The 14,365-nt window shown below is 47.8% G+C and overlaps 2 protein-coding genes across 7 annotated transcripts in view; one reads left to right on the top strand and one right to left on the bottom strand.

The window, feature by feature from the left end:
* The window catches only part of CHERP (calcium homeostasis endoplasmic reticulum protein), a 57,153-nt gene that overhangs the window by 5,440 nt on the left and 37,348 nt on the right, over positions 1-14,365 (top strand). For 3 of the 6 annotated variants that reach the window (XM_086767176.1, XM_086767175.1, XM_086767174.1), the window contains 9 exons: positions 137-533; positions 2,389-2,627; positions 3,455-3,588; positions 3,886-3,972; positions 4,253-4,402; positions 4,501-4,617; positions 5,084-5,178; positions 5,705-5,890; positions 7,542-8,502. In XM_086767176.1, coding sequence (XP_086623302.1) covers positions 137-533; positions 2,389-2,627; positions 3,455-3,588; positions 3,886-3,972; positions 4,253-4,402; positions 4,501-4,617; positions 5,084-5,178; positions 5,705-5,890; positions 7,542-7,555 — 1,419 coding nt within the window. In that variant the 3' untranslated portion in view covers positions 7,556-8,502. Of the gene's footprint in view, positions 1-136; positions 534-2,388; positions 2,628-3,454; positions 3,589-3,885; positions 3,973-4,252; positions 4,403-4,500; positions 4,629-5,083; positions 5,179-5,704; positions 5,899-7,098; positions 8,503-14,365 lie in introns of those variants that run through there. The other 3 variants (XM_086767171.1, XM_086767170.1, XM_086767173.1) reach the window with 3 other exon arrangements.
* Positions 8,309-13,149, bottom strand: C26H19orf44 (chromosome 26 C19orf44 homolog). Its single transcript, XM_086767179.1, has 8 exons — positions 13,055-13,149; positions 12,148-12,786; positions 11,539-11,890; positions 10,891-10,967; positions 10,053-10,524; positions 9,144-9,239; positions 8,847-9,013; positions 8,309-8,436 (listed from the first exon to the last, which is right to left on the bottom strand). Exons 1-8 carry the CDS (start codon positions 13,100-13,102, stop codon positions 8,350-8,352), a joined length of 1,938 nt encoding a protein of 645 aa, XP_086623305.1. The 5' UTR covers positions 13,103-13,149; the 3' UTR covers positions 8,309-8,349.

Genomic DNA, 14,365 nt, shown 5'->3' with positions numbered 1-14,365 from the left:
TGTTCAGACTTTGTATTTGGGAAGTTCTTTCACTTGTGTGTGTTGCCCCCAGGCTATATTTACTTTAAAAAGGTAGGTGGTTTTTGTTGCTTTGTTTTTGTAGCCTAATGACCAGGCATCTTACCTTCACCTCCAGGGACCACCTCATTGTCCTCCGTGGAATAACAACCATGAAGGAATGTGGAACGAACAGAGAGATCAAGGCTGGAACAATCAGCGCGAGACACCTTGGAACAACCAGCCCGATCCTTCTTGGAACAACCAGTTTGAAGCACCATGGAACAACCAGCATGAACAACCTCCATGGGGTGGGGGTCAAAGGGAACCTCCATTTCGAATGCAGCGGCCACCTCACTTCAGAGGCCCATTTCCTCCACATCAGCAACATCCCCAATTCAACCAGCCCCCGCATCCGCATAATTTCAACCGCTTTCCACCTCGCTTCATGCAGGATGAGTTTCCACCTCGCCATCCCTTTGAAAGGCCTCCTTATCCTCATCGTTTTGATTACCCTCAGGGGGATTTTCCTCAAGGTAAAGTGTGTACCAGGCCAGGTTTTCTTATGTTGCGATGCTGATTGCCGTTACGAAATTATTCAGTGCTGCGACGTGACAGCTTATTCTTGGTGAACTGTTGTGGTTTTCCTGGGAAATGTTGAACTTGGGAAGCTACTGCTAACAGCTCCATAGGAAATACAGGCAGAGTTAGATGCTTCCTTGCAGATGGATGCAGATAACCAGAAACTGCAATCCAAACGTAAGTCAGCGTCTCTACAGGCAGCCCCTCTGCCACCATTTCACTTTAGAAATAGGAAGCTCAAATGTGAGAAGCAGCATTTGCTTGTAGATTCAGTCTTCTGCACATCAGGCCGTAGATGAGGGCTCTTCAGCTGTGGTCTCCGTAAGTTAGAGGAAGCCAGGCTGGAAGCAGTTGTTCTTGTGCATACATTCATCCACGCGCTTCTTTACTTCTCTTTGTTTTAACTGAAGAGCGCTCTCTCTGTCTGCCTTAATGCTGTGTGTCTTGCTAGGCTGGTGAAATGACCCTTACCTCCGGCTCTCCCCTCTTGTCTGCAGCGCAGGGATGCGTGAGCGCGGTCGGTGCGCTCCCTGCCTGGCCTTCGTGGCTCGGAGCTGGCCGCGGGCTCCCTCGTGAGGTCTGGTAGAGTTCTGCCCCGGTGTTGTTTCCACTTCACGTGCAGAAGTTACGATCGTTCTGGAACGATCTTGTCAGCGCAACGTCTGAGATCAGTGTGGTTCTGTACGACAGCCCACCTGAAAGAGCGGCTGTGTTGCTACGTGGGAGTTGCTATTTTAAGCTTAAAAGATTCTCAATTCCCCAAGTCCAAAAAACACTGAAAAGCAATGGATTTGCGTTTTTATATTTAGGATTGTCATTAACTTCTTCAGTAGAGATTGTTCTTGTTCTTTTTTTTCTTTTTCTTTGAGTTTGTAAGTTATTTTAAGAGTTGTGGTAGTGAAGCAGGGAGAAGAGCTTTTCTTCCCCTGGGCGAATTAAGGTTTAAGCTCAGAAAAGATGCTCCGTTTTGGATTGTAGTGGTGATCCAAAACATCTGTTGCTTCACGTGAAGTTGTTAGAGGAGGGGATCTACTGAAAGAGAGGGCGAAGATTAGGAAAGTGGTGAAGCAAGGACAACGCAGACTGTGTTCAAGTTCTGATGAAGACTGGGCAGTGGCTGTAACGGCTTTTCCTGGAAAACTGTTGCTCCTGCTGCAGATGTTGCTGATTTTGAGTCTTGCGTTTTCCTCTGTGTAGTGCAGTGAGTTCAGCAGGGCACCCTGGTGCTCGTGGCAAATCGTTCGTCCATCAGTGAGTGGATGGATGTCACTCACTTCTCTACTTTACCAGAATATTGTCTCTGCCTCTTCTCCAAACGCCTCTTTAAACAAAGTATTTTCTTGTCACCTGCTCATGTGAGTTAATTCCTGCCATATCTGTTTCTTTTCACATGTTGATTTGGCACAGAGACAGAACTAATTACAGGTCGTCATGAGCCACGATTGCGTATTTAGAAATAGATCTCACCAGTAGCTGCCCTGCTGCATCTGAAGCCTTTTGTTCTGCAGCGTGTGTTTCCTGGGGTACTTTTTGACCACAGTACGTCCCAAAGTGAGCAGTGGCTTAGGGCTGAAGTATCCCGCTGTCTTGAGAGTGGTTGCTACGGCCAGGGAGGGAGATGCACCGCAAGATATTCATGGATGTGGGCCTGCAGCCAGCCTCTAGTTCTGCACTTCTCTTGCTTCTCCGGATCTGCAAGGCTCTGCGTGCCAAGATTGGTTTTTAGGATAAATGCACTAGTTGAAGTATGTCTCTGACTGCCTTCCTTTCTCTATAGCTAAATAAAATGTTTTAACTCCCACTCTGCAGAAATTGGACCTCCTCATCATCACCCTGGTCACAGATTGCCTCATCCTGGGATCAGCGAGCATCCCCCCTGGGGAGGGCCACAGCACCCCGATTTTGGGCCTCCCCCGCATGGATTTAACGGGCAGCCTCCTCACATGCGGCGACAGGGGCCCCCGCACATGAACCATGACGATCCCAGTCTGGTGCCAAACGTTCCCTACTTTGATCTTCCTGCTGGACTGATGGCTCCGCTTGTAAAAGTAAGTGCTTGCAACGGCCCCCAGTGGGATTAAAAGATCGAGATCCCATGGTCAATAGCAGGGAGAGTTTAACGTAGATATTTCTAATTTCAAAAATTTCCATCCAACAGCCCTCAGCTAAAGTTGTTGTAGGGCATTCACGGGCAGGAGTGGGGGGAGAAGGCAGTGCAAATGGTAACGTTTTCAATGTTGTGTCCTCGTGAAAGCAGTTTGAGCTTATATATGTGAAAGAAATAATTTACTCTTGAAAGTCTTACCCTCATTTTTAGAAAATAGAAATCCCCATTGATTTGCAGATGGCTGGGAACCTTGCAGTTCTGGTGTGGCCACTGTGCACTACTTTTTGGTATTCGGAGTTCTTTCTTACAAAGATGTTTTGCGATGCCAATGTTACGTATGCAAAGAAAGAACGGTAAAGAATAGGAAACGTATCTTTATCGACCTCGATACGTCCATGCATTCTGTGTTTGAGATGGCAAATAGGTCTCTCCCATCTCTAACTCCGTGTTACTCTCAGCATACACCAGCTTTTGCCAGGCTTCCATCCAGCCGCTGGTGTCACAAAGGTGGACAGATGAGATCTGCATTTTCCCTGCCTGGCGATCCAGTTAACGCTGCAGCCCCTGAGGTGCTGGCTGTGCTCTAGAACTAAAATTGGTAGTGGTAGCAGGAGAAAGCATTGGGTCATCTGCACAGTCCTTATTTCTGCACCATTTTCTATCCAGTAGTGAAACGCAAGGTCCCTGCGCAGTTAAATCTCTATTTATCTCTTCAGGTAGCCACCCCACGACACGTGACACAAATGTAATTTGTTTTGTTTCCGGCAGCTTGAAGATCATGAGTATAAACCTTTAGATCCTAAAGACATACGTCTTCCACCCCCAATGCCCCCCAGTGAGAGACTCCTGGCTGCGGTTGAGGCATTTTATAGTCCACCATCTCATGACAGGCCTAGAAACAGGTAAGAGTAGGTGTAGCTAACGATCTGGTAAGGAAAATGCCCTGAGAAGCTATCTCAAACCACGGAGCGCCTCTCTCTTCCTTCGCCTGTGTCTTGGTTCTTCTAATGCTGAAACGGGTGCTCGTGTTGTATTTTAAATGGCACACGCTGTTTGCTCTTACACTGAGATTTGCGAGACCTTTTTGCCCAGGCCCTTGTGTTTCCTACAAACAAAACCGAGCGGAACTCCCCAACGTCTCCGTTGGTCCAAGCTGAATTTTACAGATGTGGGTTCTATGTGTGGTTGATTTATTGCAGTGAAGGCTGGGAGCAGAACGGACTGTACGAGTTCTTCAGAGCTAAAATGAGAGCGAGGCGGAGGAAAGGTCAGGAGAAGAGAAATAGGTGAGAGATCCTGTCTGCTGCCTTCTGATGCATGCTGTGCGTTTGAAGATGCTAACTGCAGGGGGAAAGTGTTCAGCGACATGCTGCTGGAATAACTGAGTTTCAACTTGCTGGTATTTCTCTAATCTGCAGAAAATAGTTTTTGCACACTCCAGTTTTCACTGGATTGTCTGCGGAAATACAATGTTTGTGTGTAATTTGAATTTGATGAGAAGTATGTTGGAGTTTGTTGTGCTTCTCCCAGGAGTTTCACTGGAGTTTCTCTCTTTCTGCTGTGCAGTGGGCCTTCTCGGTCTCGCAGTCGGTCTAAAAGCCGAGGTCGCTCATCCTCCCGGTCCAATTCGCGATCTTCAAAATCATCTGGCTCCTATTCGAGGTCACGGTCTCGCTCTTGCTCTCGGTCACGATCTTATTCACGCTCACAGTCCAGGTAGAGTGCAATGGGCTGAGTCCTTAGGGCGGAATGAGGAACCCCAGGTGTTGCTCTGGTAACTCGTGCATCTGATCTCCTGTGCTCTCCCTTTCCAGAAGCCGGAGCAGGTCCCGCTCTTCTCATAGCCGCTCGCGATCGCGGTCACGATCGAGATCGAAATCGTACTCCCCAGGAAGGCGGCGCCGGTCCCGGTCTCGCAGCCCCACTCCTCCGTAAGTCTTTGGTTTGTTTATTTCTCTCTTTACCTGGGTTGTTGGGAGGAGGACCGACAAGGGGGATTTCTCATAAGCTAGGAATATTCAGCATTTCAAACAATAGCAGGAAGGAAGATGGAAAGCAGATTTAGAAACTATTTATATGCTGTATGACCTCATAGAGAGAATATCAGGCTGTTGTGGTGGCTTTTCGTGTAACAAAACGCTGCAGCTAGGAAGGGCTCGGATGCCTCCTGAGGAAGCAGGAGGAATCCTCGCAGTACTCTGGGTGACCGTAGCGTTTGATTTCCCGTGCACTGAGAAGCCGGTAGGGTGTTTGTGGCACCTTTATAGCTCCGTAACCTATGGCTTTATAAAAGAATGGCTTAGAGAGTGGGTGTTAATGTTTAACCGAATGTAATCAGCCTTGCTTTGCGTCGGAACGGGCTCACTTGTTCTTAGTTTGTTCTTTTGGTTTCCTTAGTTCTTCTGCTGGTTTGGGCTCCAGTTCTGGGCCTCCTATACCAGAATCAAGACTTGGAGAAGAAAATAAAGGCCATCAAATGCTGGTGAAAATGGGTAAGAGGTTGTTCTGGAATCTTACACAAGCCAGGAAACAAAATCAGGCACCAAACTCTTGGATGCGATTAATTAATGCATGTTCATAAGTTATCCCTCGGTATTCCAAGGGCAGCATAAGGATAGAACGTGGAGCAGCCTTTCTGGGAAGGGTCTGGAAGACAGGGACGCGGGTTTGGTGTCAAATAGAACTTACAGCCCCCCTTCCCCCAGGGTATTTCATCTCCCGGTGGTGTAGACCAGCAAGGCTGACTGGACAGGCTGGGCTTGCGCTGGCTGTTCTCTCGCCATCTTAAAAGTTCTTAGGGACAGCGCTGATGTTTGCCAGCTCCCGGAATCTCTGCATATTAATGCTTTGGAAGGAAATGGCACAGTCCGTGTGTTGTTTCAGGCTCTCTGTTGCCATCTTGCTCAATCAACTTGATGCTTTCTTTGGTTGTTTCCAAGATGTCTACACTTGTCTGTCTTTCAGAATCCTGGTAATAAAAAACAGTTACAGGACTGCAATGTTGTGTCCTTTCTGCAGGCTGGAGTGGGTCTGGTGGACTGGGAGCCAAGGAACAAGGAATTCAGGATCCAATTAAAGGAGGAGACATCAGAGACAAATGGGATCAATACAAAGGAGTGGGAGTTGCGTTAGATGACCCTTATGAAAACTACCGAAGAAATAAAAGTTACTCGTTTATCGCCCGCATGAAGGCCAGGGATGAATGTAAGTGAATGTTTCTAAGCAATTTTAAAAACTGCGCAGACTTGGTAACGGTTTTGTCCTATTTACTGTCAACCCAAATCAAAAGACTAATAACTCTTAATTCTTCCTAATGTAATGAGCACAATAAAACAGGTAAGTAGCCACACACTCTGATTAACCCAGCAGCTCTTCCTTTTCATGAGTTGTGTGTTGTATTCTAATTTCTGAAATGTTAATTAGCCCGTTCTGTGTAAGCCCCTTCCTGGCTGCGACACCAGGAGCTTGTGTCTTTCCACGTTACCCGTCAAAAACCAGGAGCGATCCCAAAGGCAGCGGAGGGAGCCGTGCCGCAGGAGGGGCGGCAGCCCGGACAGGAAGGTCTTTGTGGTGGGAAGGACGTTAAACCACGTTTACTGCGTGGCCCTGCCCCACTCCAGTTTTCCTACGATTAGCGCTGTGTTCTGCCCGAGCCAGAACTGGTGATAAAGTCGCTGTAGTGCAGGAAGGGTTTAGGAAAAGTGGAGGCGCTTCTCATGAGATGAAGACAATTACCCAAACGAGATATTTTTTTTTTTTTGCGGAGAGTCTGTGTTACGTAGAATGACACTTGCCAGTGACTAAAAGGAAAAAAACTGGCGTGCTAAATGAAAAGTCACTTCTGCCTACGGCCGCAGTAGGGCTGTGTAATGAAATGGGTTCAACCAAAGCCCAGGAGGAAAAACTCCTTGTTAACAGAGCCCTCGTTCCATGAAACACTTCAGACAGCTTAGGAACTGCAGAATGTGTAAGAACTCTTTTCCCTATTGTTTCAGTGAAGCGTGACACGCAAGACCCTCCACCACCCGAATAAGACTCTCTGAAGAAAGATGTCTTGCATCTTCCACAAAACTTTAAATTTGTATAAATCCGGCTTAAAGCCTGGAGGAAGTGACAAATGAATTACTTTTAAAACTATGGTGAAAAATGGAAAGCTATGACATGTACTGCAACACTTGTCATTCAGTGTTTAAAAAGGCCGGTGGTAACTATGACATGTCTAGCAAGTTTAAGAATTTCCATTTATTTTGCAAAATTTTTAAATTAGTTACCCATTTTATACTAGAATTAAACCCCCGCCAAGCCGTCCCTGGTGCAGGATTGCGATTCGTTCATTCCTGTGGAATACAGACGTTATCTGATGTGGTTTTTTGCTCTCTAGTTCCATAATGTATGTTTATTTCTCTCAAAAGGTTAATTCTGTTTGAAGTGGAGGGGTGCTGCCTTGGGATCAAGTCAGACTGATGCTGAGCAGTGTATCCTAATGTCTAAATGGGGAGTGAAGCGTCTAGTTCCAGTGCAGGTCACCTATGAGCACTGCGCGAGCTTGTTAGAACCTACCACACAACCTAACGCCCCTACACACCAGCCGCCGCAGTCCCAACGCTGCTCAGAACACGAGGGTTAACTGTCGTAGCTTTTCGAGCGCTCGAAGGGATGTTCGATGCTTTGTAATGGAAGACGTTCTTTAAGCTTTTTATATTTTTGTATATACCCTTTAATAAAAGCTAATTAGCTCAATAGAAGAGAATCGGTGTTCTCTGCTCTGCAAGTTTCTAACAATGACACATTCTTGGAAACTTCCTTTAATCTAAATGAGGAGAAAAAATAAAAAACCTTTTGTAACTGTTTCCAGCGACCACCAGCTGAAGATGTTAGGCCCTTACACTGCACTTCCACTGCTGAGGTCTGCGTGGTGGTAACCTCTTCCAGAGTCGTCTGTAGAGCAGAAACCCTCTTAAACCCATCCAGTGATACGGTGAAATACCAGTGTGTTCTAGATCTGCTGTAGTTGTGGAACTGTAACTGTCTGTGAATCGGCATACGACACCTGTATGTTATCAACTTGTGAATTTTATTGTTTTGCCTTCCAATAAACACTTTTTTTTTTTTTTTTTTTTTAATAAAAACGAAGCGGTGGCTCCTATTTCAGAGTAAATGGATTTCAGGATGTTGGCTGTAAGCCTTTTTCGTATTGAATTTATTTTCACTTTGCCCGTGTTTGGTTTTGTAGTAATCTGACAGGGCTGATGACATAGAAACACGTTTAAGTACGGCACTAAAAGCAGGAGCGAGTATTTTTCTGCTGTGATCAAATTCCTTGGGTGCCGTAGCACAGACTTTCACTTCTCCCGTGATCGCAGATGTGATCACGGATCGCGCTCTCCGTGTAACCATGCTGTCCTGTGGTGTCTTACCACACTCCCTCCAAGAGAAGCGTTTGCTTGGTTTCTTTTTGCTGAACACTGACGTCTGGCTGAGGGCTCCTGCCTGTCCCTCTATCGCGTATATTTGTAAAAAATCCCGGTACAGGAAAATAAGTTATGTACAAGAAGATACACAGCCGTTAGGACAGATCCTTCCAGTACGTAGTTTATAACTGAGCTGTACACTTTGGAAGGGTTGAGATCTGTAAATGGAAATTTTATTTAACATTCAAAGAGTCACAGCAGATTTTCCTCCTGTGCTTTCAGAATTTCTTCACGTGCTTGCTCAATGGTTAGAGGTGGGGATTTGTGATTCTTGATGTACTGCAAAAAAGTGAATATACTAATGTATTTCTAGTATTTAATAAATAATGAATCTTCCTGTCACCACACCTGCACTTTTCTATATTGGCAACAGAAAGCAGTAATTCTGTTGCTGCAGTGGAAGATCCTCGCTCGTTTGAGGACAGCTAAATGCTACAGCAGAAAGCTTCTTCGTTCAAACCCTGGCCTCCAGTAAGTCTTTCGTCTTTTTTTAACTGTATAAGCTCCCGGCGTGTTATTAATATGGGCACAAGCAATATGCTATTCGTCTTCTATGACAAAAGGTGTTCAATGATATTAGGAACTTCATCTGATTAATGAATAATACACAGAGAAAATCAGTTTGCCACAAATACTGGAAGTGTTTGGAAAGGAATGTACAAGGCTGCTGCCTGGCCTCTCCTACGCACCTCTTTAGCCTCTTCCAGGGTATGGTAGTGGAACGTCTCGTTCTCTAACGACTCCACGAGGGAGAAGTGAAGGTGGTGAATGTTCTGTACAAACTGCTCAGTCAGCATCAAGTGCTGCTTCAACATGGCGTTTAAAACGAGAGCTGATGGGCTGCAGGCTGTCAAGGCTGCAAGAAAGGGAGAGTACAGATTTTAGAGGTGTGTTCCGGTCAGACAGCCAGGGCTGAACAATGCAGGCAGGGGTCAGATGTGTAGAACACAGTAAAACAGAACAGTAAGAAACGTGCTTTTCAGTACCTTCTACTGCATCTGCGCTGATGACGTGACTGGCAACCGGTACTGGATCAACGTAGCTGTTCCCTGCAGGTGGGTCAAGTACCGCGGAGCTGTTCGCTGCGTATAGGATAAAACGACATTTACAGGTCTGGGAGGGGGGGAAGGTTTCGCGCTAGAACTCGGTTCACCTGCAGCGGCCTGCTGGGACATGGGTTGCTGTAGAGCCCTACAGGGAATTCTGTCAGCCAAAAAAGCGCTAGAATATTTCTATGACCTCCACCAGCTCGTTAGTCTGATGTTTGCAGCACAAGCCGTTGCAGCAGGCGTCTTTCCTAAGCCTAGACAGAGTAGAAGTAAAGACTTTTGCAGCTGAAGGAAGCTCCTGTTTCCAAGCACGCCCCAGTTTCTATTTTCTCCTCCACTCAAGTGTGGCAAGAAGTGGCTCTTCCCACTTCTGTTCAGAAAAGAGAGAGAGGAAAGGAGCTGCCCCTCAGACACAGGGAAAGTCACGTCTGTCTTTTGTAAATACGGCCGTAGTGCCTTCCCAAGAAATAAATACAATGCAAAAAAAAACCCACCCCACACCCTCTTAGTACTGTTTACAACAGTAAAAACACAATAAAAATGTTGACTGCTGTTGAGGACATTACTTGGGCAAGCTCTGTTGCTAAAGCTCACTCATCCATCCAGAGTTCTTCTTGTTCCTCTTTTTTAGCAAAAACCAAGTTCCAAGTCTAATTCTACTGTCCAATCCCAATTTTTCTACAGATAGCAGATTAAAGTGCTGGGCTTTAGAAAGTTTTTTAATCTCATGTCAGCTAGGGGAAGCTCGTACTGAAATCAAAATCTCTTATCGAGGCTGACTGGGCTAGCGTATAAAATATAAAACTATGAAGAGTGCCTGAATAGGGCGCTATCTCGTGAACTCACTCTTTGCCCAGCGAGAGCTGAACGGGGGATGCACCGTCTGAACGGCAGCGTCTTTGACAGTCGCTCTGTGCACCTGCTCACGCCGCGCTCTGGTAAATGAAGGCGATGGTGCTGAAGATGGGCGTTTGCCAGAATACGTGCGGCTCTCGGAACGTTCCTCTGAGGTTTTTGAGGCAGATTCCCTGTCTGTTGTAGACAGAGACCTTTCAAAGTCTTCAGAATATTCTGAATTAATAGTTCTCTCATCATCATCGAGATAATCCTGTTTGTGTCTGGGAAAATCTGCAGAAACTCCACTTAAATGCTCGGAGATTTCTGTTTCACTCACGGTTTTTTCAATATCCCCTCCAGAAGCATCGTTTATACCAGCTACTGCACTTGTCATTTCACCAGGAGTTTGGTCTTTTTCCAGCACGAATGTGTCCTCTTCCGGATTTCTGTCTGATTCGCAAGTAATTTGAATGTCTGTTCCCTGTAAAACAAAACATCTGTATTTAAGAGAATCAACAAGATACAGTCTAGAACATGCCTCCGTTGTTCTGCTGCGTATCGCTGAGATTTAGCTACTGCTTTATCAGGAAATAAAAATGCTGCTTTTCTCTGTCACCTGGCAAACTGTGCAGTGCTGTTACAATTCGTAAGGAAATGCAGACACACACAAAAAGCATTTGGTCAAGTTTCAGCAGCCATTAAAATCCCGATCCAACCCCTGCAGCTAGCGAAAGGTGCCCACCTCAGCTCACCCAGGAGCAGACCAGAGGCGTTCATTTTAGAATATCCACCCTCCAGCACACAAAAGCAGAATGGAAACACGTGCCAGGAGGGAATTCCTACTTACTTTCTGCTTTAATTCTGCTGCTTCACTGGTGATATGTGGGGCCAAATCATCAAGGCTCAGGATATTTAGTCTGAAGTCTGCAATCAGATGACAAATAGTCATGAGAATTTGCATAAAAATTACAGTACGCTTTCCCTTAAGCGAGAAAAGCGGGGAAAAATACATCAATACTACATTCCTAGTTTAAAGTGTAACACCAAAAACCAACAGCAGTCAGTCACTCGCAACCTTTAACGCAGCAGCAGCTCTTCTGGACGTCTCCTCCTCTGCCTGCCCGGGGATCTGCTAACCCAAGCTCCGACGTTCCTGCCGCCCCTCGTTAACGCAGACCCCTTAGAACGCTGTCACACCGATACATGAAAACTGTTCACAGGGTTGTAATTGTTTTGTCATCAGAATTAAGCGTCACCCAGGGAAGCATCATTAAACTGAACCCATTAAACCAAAAGACAAGAAAAATAGAAATGTATTACCCTAGAAAAAATAAATAAATCAACACAATTCCTTCGATAAAGCTTTGGTTTATGTATAATTACACCAGTGAATCCTTTCAGAGTGAGCATCTGCCATGTTTATTAGCAAATTTATCAGTAGATCATTAGTACAATTCACGCCAAGTCTACTCGGACCGTATTTTAGACCACTTACCGCTTGAGCTGCTGCTGGTCAATTCTGCATCAGCTCCAGAAAACAATTCATCTAACGACTTGATTTCACTTCTGTCACTTTCGGGTGACATTTGGCTTCGCCTGCTGTGGCCTGTTGCAGGCAGAGTAACCTCCACAGCATTGTCTCTGACGGAAGAGGACAGCGGCTGAGATCTCATACTAGGTCGTACCGGCAGGTTTCTGCTGGCTGGTGAAGGTGGTGGTGAATTAACTCTACCAAAGCCATTTTCCTCCGAGTCTTCGCTCTGAAAAGAAGCTGCTTTAGATACCTCTGGCGATGAAATTTCCTTAGGGGATGGAGGAGGCACTCCTGACGAAACTGGAGCCTTACTCTTTTGAGGAACATGAAAAGGAGATGTATGTGTTATTTCATTTATTACGTGTAGATCACTAAAAAAGAAAACAGATCATAATGGGTAAAACCCAGTCGTGTTAAAATGTGAACTGAAGTTAAATCATGTAATGAGCAAGTCAGAAAGGCAAAACTAAAATTTCGTTTGTGGTGTTACCTAAATAGTGACCCACCAATTTAACACAATGTCACAAAAGTGTAAGTAAGAACACACGTGCCAGTGACACTTCTATTTACCTTTCTACCCTGTTTAGAATCACTTGCAACAACCCTCCGATTCTCATTTCCACTGGAAAGCTCCGGAGAGCTCTCCAGCAATTCTTTCATTTCCATTTCATCACCATCCAGACTAAGCTGCTGTTTAACCAGAACATTCTTTTTAGGGCTTTGGATGCGTTCCTCTTCCTCAGAAGAGCCACTACTGAGGCTCACATTTCCACTGGCAGCAGTGTATTTCTTCAGGTATTTCCTGCCCCTTGCGCTGTGTTCCTGACTGGAAGCAGAGGAGAAGGACTCTTCATCCAAAGGCTTCTGGCCCAAGGCAGCGGTTTGCAATTCCATCTGCTTTTTTCGGTTCATGATTTTGCTTTCAAATTGTGCCACTTTCCTCAGCGCCGAGTTCAACCGTGTGTGGGATGCGCTACCCGGAGTGCTCTTTGCTACGCGTGCGCTCACTGGCCGCACCGCGCTTCCCGATGTCTGGCACCATTGGCTTCCACATGTGTTCTCGTTGTGCGCTTTAAGGAACCTGCTGCGGGTGAAGGGAGCTCTTCCAGTTTCCTCCAGCTCTGTGTCAGCCGCAGACAGGTCGCTGCAGGGGCGAGGCGGGACGCCGCGCCCGGCTGCCATGGTTCTGGAGGGAGCACCGCTGTGTCCCTGCGAGGAGAGGATGCAAAGGGCCCTCAGAGGCGGAGGCAGGCGGCCCGGTTCAGCTCCCCGCTCCCCAGCCCGAGCACATCCTCCCGCTCCCCGCCGCCCTGCCCTCGTCTCGGCCTGTGCCGGGCCACCTCCTCCCGCTCTCCGGTGCGGGCGCCCCCGACAGGCGGCCGGAACACCGGCCCGAGGCCCGGGGCTGCCCAGGTACACGGGGAGCGCGGCTGGCGCTGGGGCAGGGCGGCGGGCGGGACGAGGGCTGGCGCCTCACCTGCCCCCCGCCCGCGGGCGGCCTCTGCGCCCGAGCGATCGTGGCCATTCGGGACGGGACGCCCCGAGGCGGCGGCGGCTCCCCCAAGCCGGGGGCCGGGCTGTCAGCGCCGGGCTGCAACCCGGCGACAGTCACTCCCCAACATCCCGCCACCTCATTGGCTGCACGCAGAGGCCGCCGGCGGTGCTTAGGCGTAACCAGCCAATCCCAAGAAGGCATACTGCAGCTGGCCCGTGAGAGCGCCAACTACAAGCCCCAACATGCATTTCGCCGCAAGGGCACGAGGCAGCCCGCTCCGCCCCCGGGGGCGCTAAGCCAATCTGATCCCGTTGCATAATAAATCCGGAAAGCGCAGCCAATCAGGGCGCGCCGTGGTAAAGCGCGGGGCCCTGAAGGCGCGAAGCGGTGTTGGTCGAGGGCGCGAGGCTGTTGCTGTGTGAGGGGGGTGGCGGCCATGGCGGCGGCCGGGCCGGAGGGGCGCGCGGGGGGAGAGCCCCGGCCACCGCGCTCAGGCGGGCCCTGCTCCTCGGGGCCGCGCTGGGCTCTGCCCGGGCCAGGGTGTGTTTCCAGGAGCGGGTTGTGGGTGGAGGTTGGGCGAGGGCGGGGGGTTAGAGTGGGGCAGGTAGCGGCTGTGGGTACGTGAGCTGGGGGAGAGGGGGCCCCCCTCGCTGTACCGTGCTTAATGACCCCACTTGTGTTTTTGGGACAGCAAACCGGCAGAGCTGGTGGATTAATTCAGAGTGCCAGCCGGACCGGGGGAAGGTTAAACTCGCTGCAGGGAGCTTTCATCCACACGGGGGATCCGGTGCGAGGCAGAGGTAAGTGGGCTTCGTTCACCATGCGCTGTGGGAGCCATCTCAGGAGCTGGGGATTGGCCTTTATGGATGTGCTGTACATAGCAATAAAAGTATTTTTTTCTTTGCAAATGGAGAAAAATGTAAGTTTCAATATTCTACTAATATCTTTACAGGTCTGCAAACTAGTGAAAACTCAAAATTTTGTGCTATCCTCACGATTTAAACCACCTAGTGATGAAGTGAAGACTGGTCATTCTGTACATTGTGAAACATGAGCAGGAGATAGAGTGCAGTGAGGGATATGTTAAGGTTTTCTTCATCAAACTTGGACCAGAAAAAGTGGGGATTCACATTATTACGTCATGTTTGGTGAGTTTATAGTTATTTCTTTACTAAAATACTGTCACTGCTGTTATGCAGTTCTTCAAAGATGGTTGTGGAAATAGTGGAAAAAAGACAAAGGAAGGCTGTCTTAAAACAATGAAGATGTGACTGTAACAAGTTAGCTCTCCCA

This window comes from Chlamydotis macqueenii, chromosome 26, assembly GCF_036417535.1.
Source record: "Chlamydotis macqueenii isolate bChlMac1 chromosome 26, bChlMac1.mat, whole genome shotgun sequence".
Lineage (NCBI taxonomy): Eukaryota > Metazoa > Chordata > Aves > Otidiformes > Otididae > Chlamydotis > Chlamydotis macqueenii.
Note: the sequence above shows the minus strand (reverse complement) of the source record. Positions and strands in the feature narration are given on the sequence as shown.

Excerpts from the sequence above, each read along its gene's own strand:
- C26H19orf44 (XM_086767179.1), bottom strand. The coding sequence starts at position 13,102 with ATGGCCACGATCGCTCGGGCGCAGAGGCCGCCCGCGGGCGGGGGGCAG. Across the intron at positions 9,240-10,052 it reads CAGCTCTCGCTGGGCAAAGA|CGAACAGCTCCGCGGTACTT; the intron begins GTGAGTTCACGA and ends TCCTATACGCAG. Across the intron at positions 8,437-8,846 it reads CCCTGGAAGAGGCTAAAGAG|TACATCAAGAATCACAAATC; the intron begins GTGCGTAGGAGA and ends ACTTTTTTGCAG.